General features: G+C 48.9%; 5 protein-coding genes across 5 annotated transcripts; 3 read left to right on the top strand and 2 right to left on the bottom strand.

The window, feature by feature from the left end:
• Positions 1 to 8,149: 8,149 nt before the first annotated feature.
• Positions 8,150 to 10,608, top strand: FMAN_09184 (uncharacterized protein; the record flags this gene model as incomplete). Its single annotated transcript, XM_041829995.1, has 4 exons — positions 8,150 to 8,304; positions 8,357 to 8,397; positions 8,453 to 8,885; positions 8,934 to 10,608. 4 exons carry the CDS (start codon positions 8,150 to 8,152, stop codon positions 10,606 to 10,608), a joined length of 2,304 nt encoding a protein of 767 aa, XP_041680703.1.
• A 1,113-nt stretch (positions 10,609 to 11,721) lies between these two features.
• FMAN_09183 (uncharacterized protein) lies at positions 11,722 to 12,675 on the bottom strand (the record flags this gene model as incomplete). Its single annotated transcript, XM_041829994.1, has 2 exons — positions 11,722 to 12,044; positions 12,099 to 12,675. 2 exons carry the CDS (start codon positions 12,673 to 12,675, stop codon positions 11,722 to 11,724), a joined length of 900 nt encoding a protein of 299 aa, XP_041680702.1.
• Positions 12,676 to 13,844: 1,169 nt separating this feature from the next.
• FMAN_09182 (uncharacterized protein) lies at positions 13,845 to 14,321 on the top strand (the record flags this gene model as incomplete). Its single annotated transcript, XM_041829993.1, has 3 exons — positions 13,845 to 13,925; positions 14,066 to 14,187; positions 14,255 to 14,321. 3 exons carry the CDS (start codon positions 13,845 to 13,847, stop codon positions 14,319 to 14,321), a joined length of 270 nt encoding a protein of 89 aa, XP_041680701.1.
• Positions 14,322 to 14,866: 545 nt separating this feature from the next.
• On the bottom strand, positions 14,867 to 15,445 carry FMAN_09181 (uncharacterized protein; the record flags this gene model as incomplete). The annotated part of the gene is made up of 1 exon (XM_041829992.1): positions 14,867 to 15,445. One exon carries the CDS (start codon positions 15,443 to 15,445, stop codon positions 14,867 to 14,869), a length of 579 nt encoding a protein of 192 aa, XP_041680700.1.
• Positions 15,446 to 15,931: 486 nt separating this feature from the next.
• FMAN_09180 (putative ATP-dependent RNA helicase) lies at positions 15,932 to 17,913 on the top strand (the record flags this gene model as incomplete). The annotated part of the gene is made up of 5 exons (XM_041829991.1): positions 15,932 to 16,157; positions 16,683 to 17,093; positions 17,143 to 17,503; positions 17,553 to 17,810; positions 17,865 to 17,913. 5 exons carry the CDS (start codon positions 15,932 to 15,934, stop codon positions 17,911 to 17,913), a joined length of 1,305 nt encoding a protein of 434 aa, XP_041680699.1.
• Between the last annotated feature and the right edge of the window lie 4,073 nt (positions 17,914 to 21,986).

Genomic DNA, 21,986 nt, shown 5'->3' with positions numbered 1-21,986 from the left:
AGGAACACTTATTTCAGAGTTCTCGGCTCTTGAAGACGACGCGTCGACTCAACGAGCAGAACTGCATCAGGCATAATCTTCAGTCATGACTGAGTGAACTCTTGAGTGCCTGGGTTCGCTCTTCTTTCGATAGGGATTCGGTATTTCAACATTTCATTGCATGTGTTCGTCTGTTAACTTCATCGTCGAACTCATGCATGAGTGTCCCGATCACCTTGTGAGCAACCATATCTTATAGATCGTAGTCCTAGCAGCAATTATTGTCTATTGTGTTGGCTTTTTTATTACACTCCCAGCAGGGGATTTGGTAAGATGGTGAATTCTGCGACGAGTTTTCAGAACGCGGTAGCACGCCTGTTACATATATTATCGGGCATGCAAGTAGCCGGTTGACACATTATGAATCACTCGCACGAGAGCCTTCAACCCTCCGAGTTCTGTCCTCTCTGTCCTACAGTAATATTCTAGGGCTTTCTCTAATTGTTCTTATCTTGCCGTTACTTATTCTGTTACTCAGATAGAGCATACAGTCTGTGTCTCATCGGTTGATTCACCGATAAGTGTAGCACCCCAAGCACGACAGGTGACTTGTTAATACGGAATATGGGCGCTCATGGTTTATATACTGTGGTCAGAGTTAACTTGTTAAAGACTCGATTTGCAACCCCTATAGACTATTCGTAGGACATTGCTGCCTCAAGCCCGGGGAGTCTCGTACAACGACGAGTGAGGCTCTTCGTTCGAATCGAAGACAATGTCTCAGCCTTTAGCTACTAGCATTCTTCATTCGACGGGTTACGATAAACTTGGGAGTGTAAAGAATAACCATGGTCTTGCACGAGGGCTTGCTAGGGGTCTGGTACCAGACTGAGCGACCATAATTGCAGTGAACAACCCAATGGTTCAGCTGGGAACAGGAGCATCCACATGCAACGCCTGAAGATAACGACTTCCTGTGATTGCATTGCAGTGTACCAAACAGGTACTATGTACCTAGTGTATATGTATACATGCGAATGTTATAAGTTGGATGGCAATATGCTCTTATGAGCTGCGCTTACCCTGCAAGAAACTAATTATGGAGGACTGGCACATAACTTGGATACACCAGGCCTTGGTTACATGGGGTTGAATCGTACCCTATACAAAGGCCATTTCTATGATGGGATGTCAGATTTGACACAGCATCCACTTAGTAGTGATACTTAAGGTAGGCTGCAAGTTGGGCCATCTGCACATACTCGGGAGCATAACCAGATATCACATCATTTACCATGCACGGCGGCGTTTTACGGTGAGCATGCACCAGCACAGTATAGCTTTGTGACTTGTCGAGGTTTTATTTGTATGCTGGTCACTTTGGAAGAGGAGTTGTGATTCTCAATGGTCCCAATAGTCGTCGATCTTTACACACCTCATCAAACAGCTTGTCCCGCTCGGGTGCTTTAATTAGACATCAGGGCATACCACATCCAGATCAATCTCGGCGAATGGTACGTACACATAAACATGACGAACATGTACATACATACTCAAGTGATTAGCGGCGGAGCATATAGCCACATCTTGACGTGACGATGTCTTGACGGCGGGATCACGGACAGCACACAAGAATATGCGAGATGCTGGAAATACCATGTCGACCGGTCTGTTGATGCCCCCCCCTGCGATGTCAAATTTAGCACACACCCCATGTTCCTTAGCTACTGGGTCTCTCCATCCACGGCACAACGTTAACCAGGATGATATGATTAACTTGACGAGCCCTAAGAAAATACCAGACCTCGATATGAGGTGTCAAAATAAACCCAGCAAGAGATAAACTAAATTTATGTAAAGTTACTTAAGTACTTTTGTCATATAGGATCAAGGTCCTGAATTTTCTTTCCTCCCCAAGACGAGAATAGACCAAGAAGTACTCTGTACTCGACACTGTTCAGCCTTGCGCGGTTGTTCGGATACCTTAGATGCCGAGGACACACTAGATCGGAGTAAAACGCCCGTGGAAACTGAAGTGAGCACGATTTCTGCAAGTAAGCATGAGGCTATTGTCGAGGATGGATAAGGAGTGACAGTCAATAAGCAACAGAACACCCAATAGCATCTGAAAGAGGTCCCTTTACAGCACCTAGTTTTAAGCGATAAGTACCCACCTAATGGAAGCAAGTATGGATTTTGCACACACAACGCGCGTATATCCGTCGTAGATCATCCTAGACAAAGGTGTTTGAACTTTTCAAGATCGCGATGAGAGATCTAGCCATCCTCCGTGATACTGGGTCGTTTATGGAGTTGCTGGCACCCAATTAGATATATGAATGGAACGTCAATAGTCCCCCGCTGTAGCAGTGATGACTAGCAGAACCGTGCATGGTGAGAATCCCTAGATTGACGGAAATAATACATGCATCGTACGGAGTACCGGGACGCCGTTGCCTTGAGCCTAGCAGCTTCCATCAACCTTCAGGAAGATTTGTGAAATAAGGAGCTGCGGCAGACGATCCAACTGGAGACGAGAGAACGCTTTTGTAACAGGGATCACCTTGACTTTGATCTCGCCAAGCCCCCAGTTGTATGTGGAAGTGAACGCGAAAGGATAGGTGATGGACCCATCCATCACCATAAATAAAGGGAGGGCCTGGGAGACTTGCATTCATTCCTCTCGAGGCGGGCGAGATTAGGCACGGATGCAATAAGCTTGCCCAAATCTTTAGCACCATGCCAAGTATCGGTGTGTATTCAATATTGTTCAATGGCGCTCTGTAGTCTGCATATCGTCAGCTGATCAAGGGTTTTTTGTTCGCTGCACGTCTCAGTACATCCAATAGCTGACGCCGGTAGCCGGTAACAACAACTTGCTAGGTAAGCCCGGCAGATCGACGATGAGGTTAGAGGAGAATACCATGACTGGTCAACTTACAGCGGATCAAGCAAAATCACTAAGGCGACTAGCTCGAACGGTCTATCCCGGGGCATGGAAGCGTATTTGAAGGGTAGCCTCATTCGGCTCAGCGCTGAGCCTCGTCACCAAAATAGGAGTGGCTTCGTGGCGCGCACGTTGAGACAACGTCCACTACTCGGTCTATACCCCTGACCCTGGCCTCCATAGCAGGCCGAAAACCACAAACTCGTCCCATGTCCATTTCACCGTCTTGCCAAAAGGGCTCGAAAGTCTGGCTCGTTTCGGCATTACGTCATCGATTATGTAGTGGTAAAGAAACGCCGGACCATCCGGAGTGTTAGTTTATACGGATTTCGCCTGTATCGGAACCTATTGTTCCTAAATAACGACATTTCTGGCCTAGGGAGTAGGAAAACTCCCTTTTAGCGCCAGCAAGAAAAGGGATGGGAGATCATCAAGAAAAGCTTGTTCACTTTGTGTCAGTACGTGTTAATACTCAAACCACACTCGGCGACACGTACTCCTCAGTGGATGGTGACGGAATGTGGGTTTATTTCTGCAAGGTACGGCGTGACAAGACAGGGGGGATATGTTTCCAGGATCCGCGATCGATCTAGGTACCTAGGTAGGGAGTTGGCAGCAAGTACCTTTTAGGTACTGTTCCTTTCGACGCGATAGGGAACTCTGAAAGTCCGCACTTCGCTGTGTGCCTCAGAGATTGTTGAGCGACTTCCTGACCAAAGAAAGTCTTACAGGCTCCATCAGCAACTTTTGTCGCCAAGACAGATGAGGACTAGGACTACCCATTTTCTGCCAAGTAGCGGGCTGCTATCCAGCTTGGCACTGCGGGAAGACAAGTTTAACCCCTGATGGCCCTGGCAATTGAGCCATGGCGACGGAGAACACGCGTATCAAGGCCACTGCTCCGTGGGATGGGATTTGTATCTGAGGTTATTTTTGCCTGGAGATGCAACAACTTCATCCCTCTTCCGGCATAGAGTTTGAGGCGACGCCGACATGGCAAGACAGGTGCTTCAAATCCTGTGTTAGCTGGTTTGTATAGCTGTTAGTCGAACTACCTAGAAAGACAGTATCCCATAACCCTTTGTAGGACTTCAATTGAAGCATGGAGGAGGATATTTGATGCATATCGTATTTTGACGACAGGATGGGATTTACTCCGTACCTGACCGAAAGTTGTTACAGCTGACCAGTAGCCCACTAACCAAATCAAGCAATGGCCGTTGAAACGAAGCACATACAATTCATCAGACTGGCATGAGATTGATTTGTTTTAAACTCATTACAGCCAGGAAAGCATTCCCACAGCACTGACATTCAATGTTTTGAAACCCACATCCAACTTCTACTGGTAGGTCGAAGACTTTACTACATATGTAGATGTTGTTAATATATCGCTATACCTTCAACAACTTTACTCTTTGGATTGGCGTATAGCAAAGCCAATTGACGGCCGACAGCACATGGAAACGGAGGACTTTAAATTCCCGGTTGGTGGAAAGGTTTATTAACAATGGAGAACTGTTCCATTGAACTTACCCACTTGATTATACAGTCTAGACAGTACTTGGCTCCTCTGGGGCGCAGCATGTGGGATGTGTACATCGTGTTTGTGTGATGCTCCACGGTGCTTGAACCTTACATAGGCCACATCCTGTTGTTTTGTTGGCAGCTCGGCAGGGTCGCCTTGCACTCCGAATGGAGGGGGTTTATCTTTGCATGTGCTTGTCTTGATATTAACTTTGGTGAACCGTGAACTAGTCAATACGATGTCTAACCGCCAGATACACTAGGGTTTTCTAGGTATGATGGGTAAATAATGCAGCCCCCCATGTCAAGCAATTGTTTGATTACTATCCAACTCAATGAGTTTTGATGTGAGCCTTGTGTCGTACTGCAGCCGTTGTTGGATGCCCAACTATGTACATACCTACTATGTATATAGTAGACTGGTATTATGGAGCATGCCATGTGTGGTGTGCGTAGAATACAGCCAACTCCCATGGAAAGCTTGCACGAGGTTGGAGCCAGCAGATGTATCGAGGCTCCAAGCCTGGGTATCTGCATATTCGGTTCATCATCAAACATAATTGCCGGTCACCAACATCAATTCACCCGTCGTCGCGTTAGATGGTCTGCTCCAATATCAGCGCAACCCCGTGCCGCACGACGCGGATGTTAGGATGGAAGATACTGGTAGGGATCATGATAAGGAATTTGGACAACGGACGGCGATGGAGGGTGAAAGACAAGGGCAAAGTCGGGAAGATTTGGGTTTGGACGGATTGAGGGCAATCGAGTTAGGGTCCCATCTATTCGTATGTACTAACCAAGCAATTGCTGGTGACTGACTTCTCGCTTCTGGGGTTTGCTTCGTATTCATTTGGCTGTGCGTGATTGATTCCCCTCGTTTACTTCTCCCTTGACTGAACAGAATCTCTCCTCTTCACCCTCTCTCTCTTTTTGAACATTGTAGGTTCTGGTTTGCTGCATCAACGACCAACCGCAGCCGAAGTGAGATTCGGTCTTTTTCTTTTTTAATCTTTCGGGTTGTGTGGCGTCTGGGGAACATTTGAACACCCAAGCTGAAAAAGAAAGCGAGAGCGGAGACCAGACGACACGCGACGACAAAGCGAGCTACCTACTCGACCCAAGAGAGAATAAATGCGAAACGCAACGATCGAACGGAGAATCAGCGACGAATAAGACCGATGTTTACAACAAGAAACAACCAGCAATAATTCTCAAACCTTGGGGCATTGGATCCTAAACAGTTAGGGAATTTCCATGTTTGGCCGAAGTGATTTCTTCTGAACGAACGAGAGAGAAAAAACCACACCAAGACATTTGAATTGAGTTCTTTGGATCTTTAGCGGCGGATCCCTTGATATCTGTCTACGGAGTACTTTCAACGGTATTCCGGCAGTCACTTCTGCAATAAATCATCAGCTGGGCTCGCTCTCTACGAGTACGGACTACCTTACGGAGGAGGATTTTAATTCAACCTTAAGCTTGCGTGTATTTTCCTCGTGGCATTGGGTCCTCAACTTCCGGCCGCTCCGCACCGATCCTCATCCTCGTTAGCTTCAGCAACGTATCTCGAAACGAAGGTCTTCCGAGTCCCCCGTCCTCGTCACCATTCGTCACTGCTGCCACACCACTGGCCGGCCGGCCTGTCCTTGAGTTGGGAATAATAATTCTATTGTGAGGGACAAAAGAGAAACAGTAAGTTGATTTTTTTCTATTGCTGTGAAATGCTTGGCCTGAAGCCTTATGCGTTACTGCCCTGATTCTCCAATTGAGTTTCATGAAGCAAGTGGATAGTCTCTGCTTCATCATGACTTCAAAGCCTTCTTCCATCCATCCCTTCATCACACACCCCTCTTTCTAGCCGTCTCTGCCTATGCCCCAACCTATTTGCCATTGGCATTTTTTTCCCTGGGCACAACAGAATCAAATACGGGGGCTTGCATTTTATTTTTATTTTTTTGGGGCGGCATTCCGTTTTGAACCATACCCTCGCATTGCATTACATCTCATCACACACGCACATGTCTGCCATGTAATTTGAGCCTCCCAACCACTGGCAGGCTATAGCTCATGATATCGTTCTCTTCCTTCAAACTACCTACAGTCGGACTGAGCCACTCCCGCATATCGTACATGCCGCCGCCTCCGGCCGGGTCCCCCCCTTGTCTCATTTTCCTTGTATCTAAGCCTCTCTTTCACATACCTGCTTGCTACATACGCACTTGTTGCTTGCTTTGCTTATTGCTTGCTGTTTTGCTGGCCCCTTGCAAAGCTCGGCCCCCTTGGTTCTTGACTTGGCCTATCTTTACTGGTCTGTTGTCCACTCGCATCATCTCTTTCTCCCACACGCCTCCTCTCACTTTCCTCTTGTCAAAATTGTCTAGCCTCTCCAGAACATCTTGAACACCCCGGTCCCCAGAGAGATTACAGTGGTTGTCTCTGCCAAGTACACTTCAGGTAGGCACTGCACTACTTGAGTTTTCTCTCTCGGCGGCGCCTTACCCCCCTGCCACCTCAATTCAAATCGAGGCCCAATCATTCACGGGCCATATCATCATTTACAGGCGAAACACATAACACACCAAAGACCAAGCGACCCTCTCTTTCATCAACCCGAAGCTGATTAATTTAGTCAAGGCAACGCAGCCCAGTACAGCTCTCACAGCCCAGGCCTGCAGCTGTAAGCCTAGTCGATCGCAAAAAGGGACAATCGGGTGCCCGCCGTACTCGTACCGATAAATCCTCCTAGAGCCAAGTCCGCGCAGCTTCTTCCGCGCCCGCTGTGAGATTTCTAAGCTTGAACAAGGGCCCAGTTCTTGTTGCAGCTTCTCAGCTCAGCCCACTCTCGCTCTTACAGTCCGTCCGACTACAATCCCCAGACAATCTCCCACACCCCATTTGGTGCACCGTCCACCGAGGCCATCTCAGCTCTCGTCCCACTCGTCACACTCACTACTGGCCGCTTGTAGATTTCTTGCTCCTTCATTGCCTATCGACAGTTGACGCACGAGACGCCGCTGTGCTTCCCCCCTGGTACGCCATCCTGCCGCCTACGCCACGATTTAGGCCCTGTCGCTCGTTGATTCTACGGCTGGCTATCACTATCACTGCCGTCTTCTCGCCCACCGACGCCTCGCTGGCCTCGTTCCCATTCGATAGCTTCCTTCTCCCGAGCCGCTACATGCACAATTGAGCTGCGCTATCGTCTCTTATCCTCGTCGTCCGCATCGCTACTCACAATAAACGGCAATCATCATCAGTTTGAGCGTATCCTTGCTTAGACAGGTACTTCCATCAGTCCCGATCTTGTTGTGTTGTGGTACCCAATACGCCCCAAGACTACGGGTCCGTCGTTAGAAACCGCTCCGCTACACCCTCAGACTGGACCAGGCCACTATTCCACATTAGGACCCGCCAGACATTATGGCGCCTGTATCGCCCCGGCTCAAGATTCTATCAGGTTTGTCGTCTCTTCTCTTACAATTCTCCCTTCATACCTAGGGTTAGTTCACGCAGAAACCAGAAGTGGACGTTCGCGTCATTTCAGATCAACTGATCCCTCCCAATCCTTCATCAGTTGATACAATCCCTCTCAATCTTTTCTGTCTCTTGTCTATCTTTCACTCGTTTGTCTTAAATCCTCACGTCAACCGTCAGGACGGTTGCTCGTGCAGCGTCCCACTCTTGTCGCTCATCATGGCCAGCAGTGAGCTAATGTCCGTCTGTTCAGTGGGAGGAAATCCCGTCTCGGCGTTCCTATCATGGAGGCTCCAGGCCACCAACGCGTGTGATGTGACGCTCGTTTGGAAGTCTGGTTACGAGCATGTGGCACAATACGGTATCTCATTTAAGTATGTGACCCAATGCGATATGGCTTAAACAAGATGCTGATTGACAATCAAGATCCCCAATATTTGGCAACGAGAGATTCAAGCCTAGACATGGTACACTTCAACAATCCCCTTGCTTTCGTCCAGCATGCTGAGATAACATTTCCAGTTGTTCGAAATCCCGAGGACGCCGCGAGCGCACGAGACGGCCCATTTGATTATGTCGTACTCTGCGTCAAGGCGTTACCCGATGTCTACGATCTCGCCTCAGTCATTGACTCCGTCGTGACCCCCCAGCATACATGCATCATCGTAAACACAACACATACTCTCGGAGTCGAAGCTGCTTTGGAGGAGCGATTTCCTACCAATGTGGTCCTATCACTTGTTTCAGGTGCTGAGCTCACACAACTCGGCCAGAGTGAATTTGAACATAAGGGCCCAGCAGATATCTGGATTGGCCCTGCTAATAACCCGAACAATATCCCACAAACCATCCAGGAAGACATGGCACAGGCCTTAGCCATGACACTGAGTTCTGGTCAAGTGGAATGCAAAGTCTCACCAAATATCCGCCAGCAACAATACGAGAGAGTGATAGGGTTTGTCTCTCATCTAACAGTCTTGTAACTCACTAACTGATGTTGCAGGCCTATTGCGTTTCATCCGATTAGCGTTATCTTCGAAACTCCCAGCCATGCCTCGCTCTTGGAAAAGGTTGGCGTTAGGGACATGGTATCGGAGGTCATTGACGAGCTGCTTCGTCTAGCTGATGCTAGTGGATGCAAATTTGATCCCGATTTCAAGCAGAAGACGATCGATGAGATGTCCAAAGCTTCCGGAGAGAGCATAATGTGGCAGGATTACGTTGCTCGAAGACCTATGGAGGTTGAGACGTACCTTGGATCGCCTGTCAAACTGGCTAGAGACTCGAATATTCCCCTTCCTCGTATCGAGACACTTTACTCGATTCTTTATAACCTTAACCTGGTCAACCGCAGCAGACCCAAACCTGGCGACCCGAACGCGAATATTATACCACCCGCCTCGCCCTCCGCGGCACCTGTGCCTCGAATGCCTTCACAAAACAGCCATCGACCCATGATGAACGGTATGCCCAACGGAAATGGTATGCCCCCTCGCCAGCCCAGACCTCGGAACTCCTCCAACTTCAGCCAAGGCGGCATGCGCCGTGGACCGCCCCCGATGAACGGTGGACCACCCAATGGTTATAGTCGACCTCCTCCGATGAACGGTCCTGGATCTCGTCAACCTTCAAGGAGAGGCTCGTTAGAGGAGACTAATCTGGAGGAATTCTCTCATCTCGTTCTTTATGATGATATTCCCGAAGGTTCCGAGCCATCCGTTAGTGGTGACCCAGCAGACATTAATCTAAGAGAACGAGAGTTGGCTTTACGGCAGCGTGAAATGGCAATTCGCGAGCAAGAAATCCGAATGCGTCGCGGACCGCCACCTGGCCCTCCCGGAGGCCCCGGACCTCGTCGTGGCCCTCATCCTATGCGCAACAGCAAGCAGGTGTTCGACGAAGACGATGATGACGACGACGATTACTTTGACCCTACTGCCAACCCTGGTCCTCCACTGATCGATCCAGACAATTTCGATATGATGAGCGTTACATCAAGAAAGAACCGAAAGGCTCCAGGACCAAGCCCTGGCCAGTTTCGCCGTAACCCCGATGACATGCCGCCTCCTACACGAGGCGGCCGATTCAGGCCCAATTTCGGCCGCAATCGATCTTCCCAAGTCGGTCACAGCTCCATGACTTCTGAAAACATCCTGGAAGACCCCCTCATGAGCTGCTCCTCGGATCGTTATGGATCCGTTGACCGTGGAGCGATGAACGCAGGCTCTCGAGCAAACTCACTAACAGCGTCAAGGCTTGACGAGATGCAGTACGGCCCAGGTCCCGGTGGACCCCCCGGGATGAATGGTGCCTATCCCCGGCGCGCCAGCCAGTCTCCCGGGAATCCTTATACTCCATCTATGCGAGGCGGTAGCCGACGGGGTTCACCTCCGGGTGGTTACGGTCCAGGCCCAGGCATGAATGGCCGACCATCACCCCCAGATGGGGTTCGCCAACCCGTCCCTCGTCACCCACCTGGTCACGGTAACTCAGTAGCGCCACAGCAAGTTGAACAACATATTGGGGTGAGCGCCCTCCACCAAACTAAGCCTAGGAATGTTCGCAGTCTGACGGGTAGTGCGAGCGCCAGCGCGGGCAGTGGTGAATTTGATTCCGAACAGTCTGCAAACAGCAGTCAAGGCAGCTTGCCTCCACGACCGCCAATCGGTGTGCGTTAGGACGCTCTACACGACGATAATGTTCAACGGAGTACCTAGGACGTCAGGTTCCAACACACGGTCCCATACATGACGTCTGTCCAGCAAGGCTTTGATATTCTTGATTCCGGAGTTCCGGTCATGCATTCTGGATCGCTTAAACGGGATCATCTATTTGTCCCGTCGCGAAGGCCATGTGTACTACATCTGGCTTGAACAATTATACGAAACACCTCGACGAGCACGGCCCTATTTCATTTTGTTTTTATTATACGCCCGAGTTCCATCGAAAACACGAACGACACGACAAAAGTCGCAGTCACTTTGGACTATTCTCAGACACGACGTCTTTTTAATTATTCCTATCGACACAACACGTACATACATTGACCAACCAAACAGAAGTAGTCTATCCTTGGTAATAATGCATTGGAGAATTGGGGAAGATATACTGGTGCCTTTTAGCATATAATTGGCTCTCAATTATTCAAGGCTCTGTTCATGAGACGCCCGAGTCTTGGTTCTGCTTTGACATATTGGGACAGCCTCGCGCAAGGAAGAGAATTTCGGAGAACCCCAAGCCCGCCTCACAGAAGACAGGTTGGGACTGAATAATGAATACGCCGGTGGAAAAACGAGGAAGTGGGTGGGTTAAGGCCAAAGGCATTGTGCCAGCTGAGAGCAAGTCTTTGTTTTCCTTTGACTGTTGCGCCCTCCAGAAGTTTGCGTGGACATGTCATGAAAGGTCAAACGGACTTAACAAATGAGGAGGGATCATGATAGGCATTGTTTTGTTGGCGGGGGTTACACATTCAAATTAGACTACGGATGGTTGTTTCTTTTTCTGGTTAAATCTGTTCATCGCGAGACGTTGTGGAATGTGAATAGGAAAGCCATCCACGGCATTGGGAGCATTCCTATTGGAAATATATAGATACGAAATAGTAGTATGGAAGAGAAAGGTGATGAAATGGGCCAAAGATTTCTGCGACGCGTTTGAGGAACCATTGATATCATAAGCCGAATTATCTATTGACCTGAAGGAGAAGCCAGAGGCGGCCTGGTGGTCAACAATACCCATTGCCCAATTCTCCTAGCATCCGGCAGAGACACTTTACTACCGTATACCTCAACTCAGTATGCCAACAATAGCGTGGCCATCATAGCTGAGAAAACAGCCATAGGTACATAGCCAGTTGTTCTTGTGCCATCGTTAGGATCCTCGCTACCTCCAGTGATGTTCCTGGTGCGCAGGCACAACAGCGAAGGCTGTAAAACATCATCCAGGCTATATGTGTCGGGGTCACGACGACCCCAGTTGATCATCACAGTCCAGACACCACGCACAGCATAGTCATATGCCTCCTCTTGGGTCATTGCACTGTATTTTCCAGCCGTTTGTGGGCGTTGGCTGATCAAGGTCTTTCCGCTTCCGAATTGACTCAGATTCGCCCCAGCTACATCGCGGGTCAGCGTCCTTCTGCTCGAACAGGTTGTGAAGCTATACTTACGAACTCCGCCATACGTCGGGCCGTAGTCTTTGTAATACTTCTCACACTTAACTGGCATATGTGGCAACATTGTGCACTCCTCGCCGTTCCAGTAATATCCAGCCGCTTCTGTGTTCAAGGCCTCTAGGCAATCTTCGTCAAGGAACGAGCTGCAGTCTCCATCGTCGTGTTGTGCATCGTCGGTTGCTTTATCCTTCAGGCGACTTGGTCCCCAGAAAGCAACACACACATGCCAGTCTGAAGAGTTTGTACGACTGCTATTCAACGCTGGAACTCTCATTCCCTCTGGTGCTTGAACGCTGATGTCGATGCCGGGATAAGGTGTATCGTCCCCAGGGTCGTCCGTAATATTGGCTACGCGAATGGTTGCCGTCCATCCATCAACGGTTTTGTTTGGCGGGAATCTTTCCGATACATTATACGCCTCAAATTTATATGTCCCCGTTGCGTTGGGGTTCTCGAAAGCAGATTGCCATGCTTGCTCGCTCATGTTACCAGGGCTTCCACCCGTCCCGTATCCACCATCAAATGCGATGGCCGAGGAGGCCAAAGCAAAGACTCGGAGAGCTACTTTCATATTCGAAGACGGAAGCAAGGATGACACAACAAATTAAGTCTCAATTAAGCTTAAAATCAACTCAACCTGCTTGTGTGTGGGGGGCTTGATGTCTAGATATAGATAGATAGGTAGGTATGTATTCCGATCTGCGCTTGTCTCTAGAAGGATTTATCTAGTCGACACTGACTGAGCCTTGGCTACTCAATATCCTAATAGGCCCATACTACACAGCGGCCAGATCATCTGGCCATTTACGTACAGTTGGCGAACCACGATCCTCTGATCTGCAGTCAATTCCTTCGCGCCGTAGACACGCTGCACTGACCAAGTCGTTGTTGGCAGTGATGACGTCGAAGGAACAAATGAAGTAGGATATTAGACCACTGCCTAGGAATACAGCTGAAAGGTACATGGGGGCTTTGTCGATCGCAGTCCTCTTCTAGGCCGTTAGGCAGACATTATTCGCTCCTTGGTGTAGAAATCCCTGAGTATTTGAGCATTCAGTTGTCAGCCTACAGTCAACAAGGATCTTCTGGTGAAGGCCAACAGGGCTGTAAGACACCCTTTACTTGATCCGGAGTATAAAGCATAATCACTACATCTGATGAATGTCATCAGATCCGTGACTCCGTGCAAGAAGGAAAGACTGGAGATGGATGGATAAGCGCAGTTGAATAGGTGATGATTCAGTGTTGGCCCTTGGATACTGTAGGTAAGCTGTTGTTCGAATGCTGAAACAGACTGCTTCATACATATTGCTGAACCAATCAATGGTTGTTAAACGCACGGGCCATTCTGGTGCTAGTACCTAGGTACCTCTGTACATCCCGGTCGTAAACAAACCCCAAATCACTGCCTTTCCCCAGGTATGTTCTTTTAAGGTACCTACCTACCCTACCAACCTTGAGCATCTGCAAGTACCTAGAGTAGTAGGTATTTCAGGCAAGGTCAGGCAAGGTCAGGCAAGATCAGCATAATTTCATCTCCAGAAGACTGCCTCGAATACACAATCATACAACAAAAGAAGCCGTTGATCCTTTTCTCACTCCCGAGTATTCCTTCTTCTGAACTCTAGGTGGCGTGCGATCCTTCACCTACTGGTATAAGTGAGGGCATCTCGTCTTCACTGGTTCACGAGTAGATTCGAAGTTAGGGAGAAAAATCACCACATCAAATCCAACAAAGCAATGGCGACGCGAAATGTGAGCGGTTCACAGGTGCGGCAGAGCATGGCCACTAGTGGAAGTGCTGTCAAGACACGACAACTCGTGAGTTCCCTCAACCCTTTTCCCGTCAATGGCAGTTATCAATCATCTCCTTGCGCGTGATAACTTCAAGGATTCGGAGTACAGAGCGGCCCTGTTTTAAATGAAAACGGCATTTGACAATGATCTCTGACTTGACCCAGGCACAACTAAATTCTCAACTCGCACAGTTGTCATCAAATCTGTCCGACACCGAGAACTTGCTACGGATGACAAGTGTCCAAGCAGAAGCTATGCGTGGACTTGGTAGTTGGCATGGAGGTTTGTAAGTATTTTCAACTCGGCAGATGGTGGTCGTGTATGTAGGGAGCAGTCGCTGACTTGATGGATAGGTTCATGGCAGCAAGCAAGGTCTTGGGCGAGGAAAGTGTCAAAGAGGCTGGGCAGCCAGGAAAATAGCAATCAAACAACCAATCTGGAAGTGACAGAAAAGTGATGTTTTGACAAGGGATGGCGAAAATGCAGCATGAGTTATGTTCCATTAGGCGTACCGCAAATTGCTCTCAAACCGCTTTTGTCAAAAAGAATCCCCTCAGCAAGAGATTATGCTTCCAGCTGACTGATATGCCATAGCCAGGCAAAGTTTTGCATTTAATATCTTCATAACGTCCACCGGTGCTCCCGCCCTCCTTCTTCAGGTCGGGCGGCTTCCTAAAGGCCCTAGTCTGTTGTCTACTGTCAGCATAAAAATATGCTGTAAGAGGGTGGCAACCTCCAGCTGGAAAGCTTGAGCTGCGATGTAGATAACGGAGAACACATATGTTTGAGTGCAGCGGAAACAGTGCAGTTTCGATGGTCGATCATGTTCTAAGCCAAGACTCAAGCAGCCTTTCCAGTCTCTGACTCAATGTGTTTCTCTGGAAACAACTTAAGTCGGGCATTGTCTTTGAGCACGACGTCGGTCTATTTGCTTCTTGAACGGCTTTGGCTTCCTCTTGTTTCCTTCAAGGTCCTGGCGTCTGGCCTGGTGTCGAGATGGGCGTTTCGTGTGGTGTTGTCGGGGCAGTCGGCCCCTGTGCCTTCGATTCATTGCTGCTATGTTCTGTGCTTTTCTTGTGATCAAGCTTTCGCATGTGCTTCCGCTTTTGTCTCGGGGCACAGACCGGGTATCTCTTAACATTACCACAAGTCTTGCAGTTGATATTTAAAATATCAGCCCATGGCTTTCGCCCTCCTTTGCTCGCATTCTCCACAGTTGATGTACAGGTGTCACCCTCGACTAGTAGAGTGTCGCAAAACTTGCAAATAGTTTGCTTCATAGCCGGGCTTCGCCGTATTTGTGCTTTGAGAGTCACGGATCGCAGGTCTGATATGGCCTGACGAGACATGTTCTTCAGTGCTCTTTCCTCGTTTCTTGTTTGGAGGGAAACACTACGCCCATGGCTCGGGGTTGATGATTTTGCTGCAGCATTTTGCACAGTCGAGGACTGTTTAGTAAGATATGAGGCAGCTTGATAGAGGTACGATGCTCTAGAGTAGATGATGCGGTTCTGGACGCCTTTTGGTTCCTTGCCTTTCGCCATTGGAACTTCTGAAATATGGCGAATTTTTGCTGGTTATCAAAATATGAAGTAGTTGAGTCTTACCTCATGTTACCTACCTATACCTGAGGATGCTACATACTACCCTATACCAGTGCCCAGAGATATCTAGCACTGTATTTGAGTCACGTGACTGAGCTTCGCACGGGCCTCCTTAGCCAGCGGCGACCTTGTTTGCTCCCGCCTGCTTCTGGCACCTCCCTTCTCAGCCTCAACAAAGACTCTTTCAAGCCATCCTTGGAACGAGTATCCTGGTTCCCAACACCTCTCCTCATTCCACATCTTGAAAAATCGTTTGATTCTCATTATTTTATCTTGACGGCACGCCTTCGCCACGTTTTCGACACCCTAAGGCGACGCGACTTGAACGTAATCGCGTCAGACTCGTCATCACAACTTCGCTGCAAAGAACAGCTTCTGCAATAGCTTCCGCATCTACCATCTAACTACCTGTAAATCTCGGTCAACATGTCTCACGAGGAAGATCTCATCGATTACTCCGATGAGGAGATCGGTGGCAACGAAACCACTGCGACCACCTCCAACGGCAAGAAGGGCGAGCTTGCTGCCGGCAACAATGTCGACAAGAAGGGCAGCTACGTCGGCATTCATTCCACCGGTTTCCGCGATTTCCTTTTGAAGGCTGAGTTGATTCGCGCCATCGGCGACTGCGGTTTCGAACATCCATCGGAGGGTCAGTCTTGATATTTTAATACCCTAAGTCATCATATCCCCTCCCTTCAAGCGTTCGTCCATCTCGCAAGCAAGAACAAATGGCCACTTTTTTTTCGCAATCGTCGTTTTCGTCATCGTCGGCGCGGTCAAGGCTGGATCTGAGAGATGGTCCATATCCGAGCGGACAAAGACCACGGGTGAGAGACGTGGTACTCCGCAAAACCACAACATTGTTGTCAAATTTATCACGCGTAAGCGAATAATATGTCAATCGTTGTTGCAAACGGATTCTTCTGGTATATAAGAGGGCAAAACGAGGAAAACGCGAGACACCAAGACACTTCTTGGTGCTCCTAGGCTATGGTTGCTTGTGCAACCAACCGGCCTGTGAGCCCTTACCTCGCGTCGATATCAAACTCTTCCAAATCCATATCAATGGAAAATGCGAGTAATGGCTAAGCTGCGACGATGGACGGACACTTGAGATTACACCCGTCGTTCGTTGCTTCTTAGAAACCCACTCTAACATCGGTTCGATCGACAGTTCAACAAACCTGTATCCCCCAGGCACTCCTCGGTGGTGATATCATCTGCCAGGCCAAGTCTGGTCTAGGAAAGACAGCAGTCTTTGTTCTCGCTACCCTTCAGCAGGTCGAGCCTGTGAACGGAGAGGTCTCCGTCGTTGTTATGTGCCACACCCGAGAGCTGGCTTACCAGATCCGTGACGAGTACAACCGCTTCAGCAAGTACATGCCCGATATTAAGACCGGTGTGTTCTACGGTGGAACTCCCATCAAGACCGACATAGAGACACTCAAGAACAAGGACACTTGCCCTCACATCATCGTGGGTACTCCTGGACGTCTCAAGGCCCTCGTTCGTGACAAGGCCCTACGTCTAGGCAGTGTCCGCATCTTCGTGCTTGATGAGTGCGACAAGATGCTTGATCAGCCTGGTGAGTCTCGCTCATGCAACCAAATTTTAACGTACGCTAATGGCTTCAGATATGCGCACGGATGTGCAAGATGTTTTCCGCGCTACACCTCCTCAGAAGCAGGTTATGATGTTCTCGGCCACCTTGTCCGAGGAAGTGAAACCTATTTGCCGAAAGTTCATGCAGAACCCGACCGAGCACTACGTCGATGAGGACACTAAGCTCACTCTCCACGGTCTTCAGCAGTTCTACATCAAGCTGGAAGAAAAGGAGAAGAATCGTAAGCTCAACGAGCTCTTGGATGAACTCCAGTTCAACCAGGTCATTATTTTCGTCCGTAGCACTGTTCGTGCCACTGAGCTTGACAAGCTCCTCAGAGAGTGTAACTTTCCTTCCATTGCCGTCCACTCTGGCGTCAGTCAGGAAGAACGGTGAGTTACCAAGTCATTTAATGTTGTGCTTGCTTCTAACATTATCTAGTATTCGTCGCTACAAGGAGTTCAAGGAGTTCAAGAAGAGAATTTGCGTTGCTACTGATGTCTTTGGACGAGGTATCGATATTGAGCGAATCAACCTCGCCATCAACTACGACTTATCCAACGATGCCAGCTCCTACCTGCACCGTGTCGGTCGTGCAGGACGATTCGGTACCAAGGGATTGGCCATCTCGTTCGTCAGCACCGACCAAGACCAAGAGGTGCTTAAGGAGATCGAGAAGCGGTTCGAAGTCGCCCTTCCGTATGTTGCTTCCCTTCTTTTCTCTCCATTGTCACAATGACTAACAGTATCCAGTGAATTCCCCAAGGAGGGTGTCGATGCCAGCACTTACATGGCCTCTTAAAGGACTGGATGAGACGGTGGTTCACATTGCAACAAATGGCGAACGCCTTGCGCTGCCGTAGGCCGCTGATGAGAAGCTAGGAAATTGGTGTTGAAAGACTGAGGCGGCGAAGGGCAAAAGTTGCAAACGATTTCATCTTGGTCAATTGTATTCGTTAATTTTTTTTTTTTTCAATGGATTCGTATTACGATGCTCGTGTTTTATAAGTAGCCTAGGCTGTTCCCTGGCTGAAAAGTGTGTCACTTGCCCACATATTGCGAACGCCAACGACCTGCAGATTTAGCTACACTATAGGTCTCGCGTAACTCCTATGCCTTGAAGTTGACTCACTTGTTTTGACTTGTAGCCTCACTGCAGTGATCAGGTGGTTCAACACATATTCGTAACTTGGCCATGTTTGTGACTGGGATACGGGAACTGAGATGTGATGCCCCTCGTCGGCGTAAGTAAGTTCAGCCAATTGACTTTACAGGTAAGTTCGATGTCATTTCCAGTCTACCGCGCTGATACGTAGAGTAAAGGGGAAGCGCAGCATGGTGGCGTATACTGAGAGCTGCCTGTAACAACTTCTTTGCTACAATCAAAATCCTCGTGACATGAGCCGTGTATTCTCGTCGACTTTCAACTTTCCCGTGGTGTTTACAGTGGCAGTATACGAACCGCAAAGTCAGTGGCTGTCCTGATGGCAATTCGTCCTCCACAGGTCAATAGTACAGACAGGCCATACTCGTGACAGCCTGACTGGTTCGGCGACATGCCTATCAGACTCAGCTTGTCTCTATCATACTCGAGATCATTCACTCATCACTGCTTTTCCCGTGAATGTCCTATTAAGATCAACGGCTCAGCTTACTTGTGGGGTATAATCGCGATCCCCTCTACCCTTGTATGCGTTCGGCTACATCATGTATCTCAGGTGCCCAGAGAACATTCGACAGGTTTCGATAAGACCCCCATTTCCAAGTCACCCTTGAGATGCAAGTCATTAAGCTCGTGGCTTGACAAGGGGAGCGATATCGGCTTCCGACTACATATAGAGTAGTTGGTAACACAGTTCAGGCGCTTCTTGTGGCCTCTTGGACAATGCCTCTGGATAAGCCGGTATTCAGGATTCGGCACAACAAAGTACGATGCGACTTGCCTCTTTAACTTAAATGGCAGGCCGAAGCACATTTGATTAGATATGCACAGGGTGTGGCCAGGACATGCTGCGAGGCCAAGACGGGTTGGAGACATGGACGTAGCTAAAGGTAGGCAGCCACGTTCTCAAGCATGGAGATTGTCTATCTAAGCGCGTTCGAACTCTGACGGTCCAGGAGTCGAGGGCATGGGTCAAGCAAGGGTTTTGTTAAGGGACTGGGAAGAAATGTGTTTTTCGGCCACTACAGTAATTACGGAACATATTGGCAACTTTGAATACGTAGGCTGTGATAGGACCTCGCAAAGCACCGCATGGTCGTAACCATACACTGCCATACGCACGTAGTTTCTTCTCCGTGGAGCAGTCGAGGCCCCGAAGTTCCCGGACCGGGGGCCGGGATGTGGAGGACAAGCTTGGCAAAGAGTTCACTCACTGATCGAGGACTTGGTAATTGGGCGGTATCTAGGCTACTAGGACGACACGAACAGAGAGAAGGTGACTGTATTCGGTAAATCCCATTGTTTCTGTAATAAACCTTGGGTCCCGTGAGGGGCTTCTTCCTGCGGTGCGTCATGGCATCTGTACTCAGCATCCAACCGAAGCTGAGGCCCAGGCGGCGGTGCAACCTACACGCAAGCTGAACTACTTCGCCCTTCACAAGAATAGAAGAGTCCTGTGGGGCAAGCGATGTGACTAGGCAACCCCAGCCCAGGCATGCTAAAACACTCTTTTTGTCTAGGGTAGGGCCGCCTATGTTTCCAGATGTGACGCGAGACATTATACATATATCCTATTAATGACCTAGGTACTGTATGCAGTCTCATGAGACGTTGGTGGTCTCAGGAGGCAACCCAGTGCTTCTTTGCGGTTCTCGAGCTTATTATGGGTGTTACTGTGGTGTTCATTTGATGATTTGAAAGAACAGGACTGACAGAACTGAGTCACAGACAATGGACCAACCACAACGTCCATGGGTGAGGAGGGATGTGGAGCTTCGGTCGTCAAGAGTTCGCAGCCTCCATCAGACACAGAAAAGGTGTGCGTTGAGATAATTGTACTGTGATCACATTATAGACCGGAGCACGATGCTCGTGGCGAGCCCTGGTTAATCATCATAGCGATGTTACTATGTAAGTGATGGATGTCGGAAAAGTTCAGATTGCTACTATACTGCAATGCATGAACAAGTTACCTGAGAGCAATGAGCCATGTCCATGTCCGCCCGGATCTGTTAAGGATCCGGTGACCGAACGGGTCCCGCTTCTGAGCCGAGGACACTGCTGAGGTAATGATTCGTACAGGCTCCATGATGCGCAATGAGACGAACAAAACACAACATGTAAGTGGAGTGTCGTACGGCGGACCATAGAGCTCGGTACGTGCAATTTTGAGTCGGGACTTCTGGCAAATAACAAAGAAATTGGAATATGTTAAGGGGCTGGTAGCGCGCCACCACTTGGTGGGCGCACGAGCCGGATGAAGGAGCATTCATCACGTCCGGAACACCGAGTACGTACGTGACTGACTGGAAAGAGGATCATGTTTCACCATCAGCAGATACATCTCAGAGGAGAAGAAGTACCCGAAGAAATGAAGGAGCCCACGCCCACGCTCACGATGTGCAGCTGATGAGGAGTTGTGTAAGCACCTGTGGGACCAGAATCATGATGGCGGTGTCTGTAATCAGCCTTCTCATGATGGGCTAAAATGAAGAGAACACCAGTCACTGCACAGATGGAACGAGAGAGATTGTTCGAGGTAGCACACGTTGTAACAGTATTTTCACAAAGAAGCCAGTAATTTCGATGACCAAACTCATCAAGCTTAGCTTGCTGAGATGACCGAGTCAACTACTCGGCCAATGTCCCAAGCAACCGTAGCCCAACAAGGCTTGGGAACCCAAGGTTAACACAAACAGAAGGACATAATTCCTCTCGACACCACATTGGCCACTTTATGATCACGTCAAAGCAAATGTTTTGTGCTGCATGATAACCTTTGAGGCTTGTGCTTCTGCAGTGGGCAACAAACCGAGTTGCGGAGTCACGATGTTGGTGTTGGATCACTAATTACCTACTAACTGAAGCCTTGTATTTGAGGCATAGCACCTACCTAGGATGACTGCATCGGGGCCGTTCAAAGGACTTTAGGTTGTTGTGGGATGGCTATAGTCCCCGTAGATGTCCGATCAACAAAAGCCCTGAGGTAATGGCGAGACCTTCTACAGTACATCATGCGTGAGGGTGAGGGGAACAGGAGCCTTGAATCAATTACCCGTGACAAAGGCCAAATACGGTAAAGGCCAGAGGCGACACCGGACTTGAACATGCGCTCAATGACTGTGATGCGACTGGGAATTACCCAGGTAGAACTTTAGAATTTGTCAATATCGTAAATGCCTCTCGTTACGATAGGCGTGCCACCGTGGCAAGATACTATGTACATACATAGCGTTTTTATTATTATCGATGCTGACGAAAGTAAACAGACGTCAAGTTTTTGAAGAAGAGATCTCGGATTCTGCCAACAGACTTCATGTTTGGAGGCGAGACAAATCCAGACCAATTATTCCCACCCACATGTTTATACAATCGATTCTCTCGAGATTCGTGTGAGACAGGATTCTTTCCATTGGGCAGATTGTTCAGCTTTCATTGAATGCTTCTGCGAAGGAAGCTAGTTATAACGCAGCTTCGAAAGGCTGAGAGAACGATGACCGGGCAACATCTTGGCGATAAGTATTAATCCGTACGTTTGCCAAGTGAGAACCGAACACCCCCTCTCTTGGCTATCTTGTAACCATCATCATGAAATGTACCAGATTTACCAATGCTCATGAAGTGGTGGCGGACAAGACGGAGGTGTGCACTATCAAGAGCTGAGGAGAAGAGTCTTCACACACTCAAGCCAGGTTTTGGAGGGCTATGCTCCC

The sequence above is a fragment of the Fusarium mangiferae genome (genome assembly GCF_900044065.1).
Source record: "Fusarium mangiferae strain MRC7560 genome assembly, contig: FMAN_scaffold004, whole genome shotgun sequence".
NCBI lineage: Eukaryota > Fungi > Ascomycota > Sordariomycetes > Hypocreales > Nectriaceae > Fusarium > Fusarium mangiferae.
The sequence above is the reverse complement of the archived record's forward strand: the minus strand, read 5'-3'. Positions and strand labels throughout refer to the sequence as shown.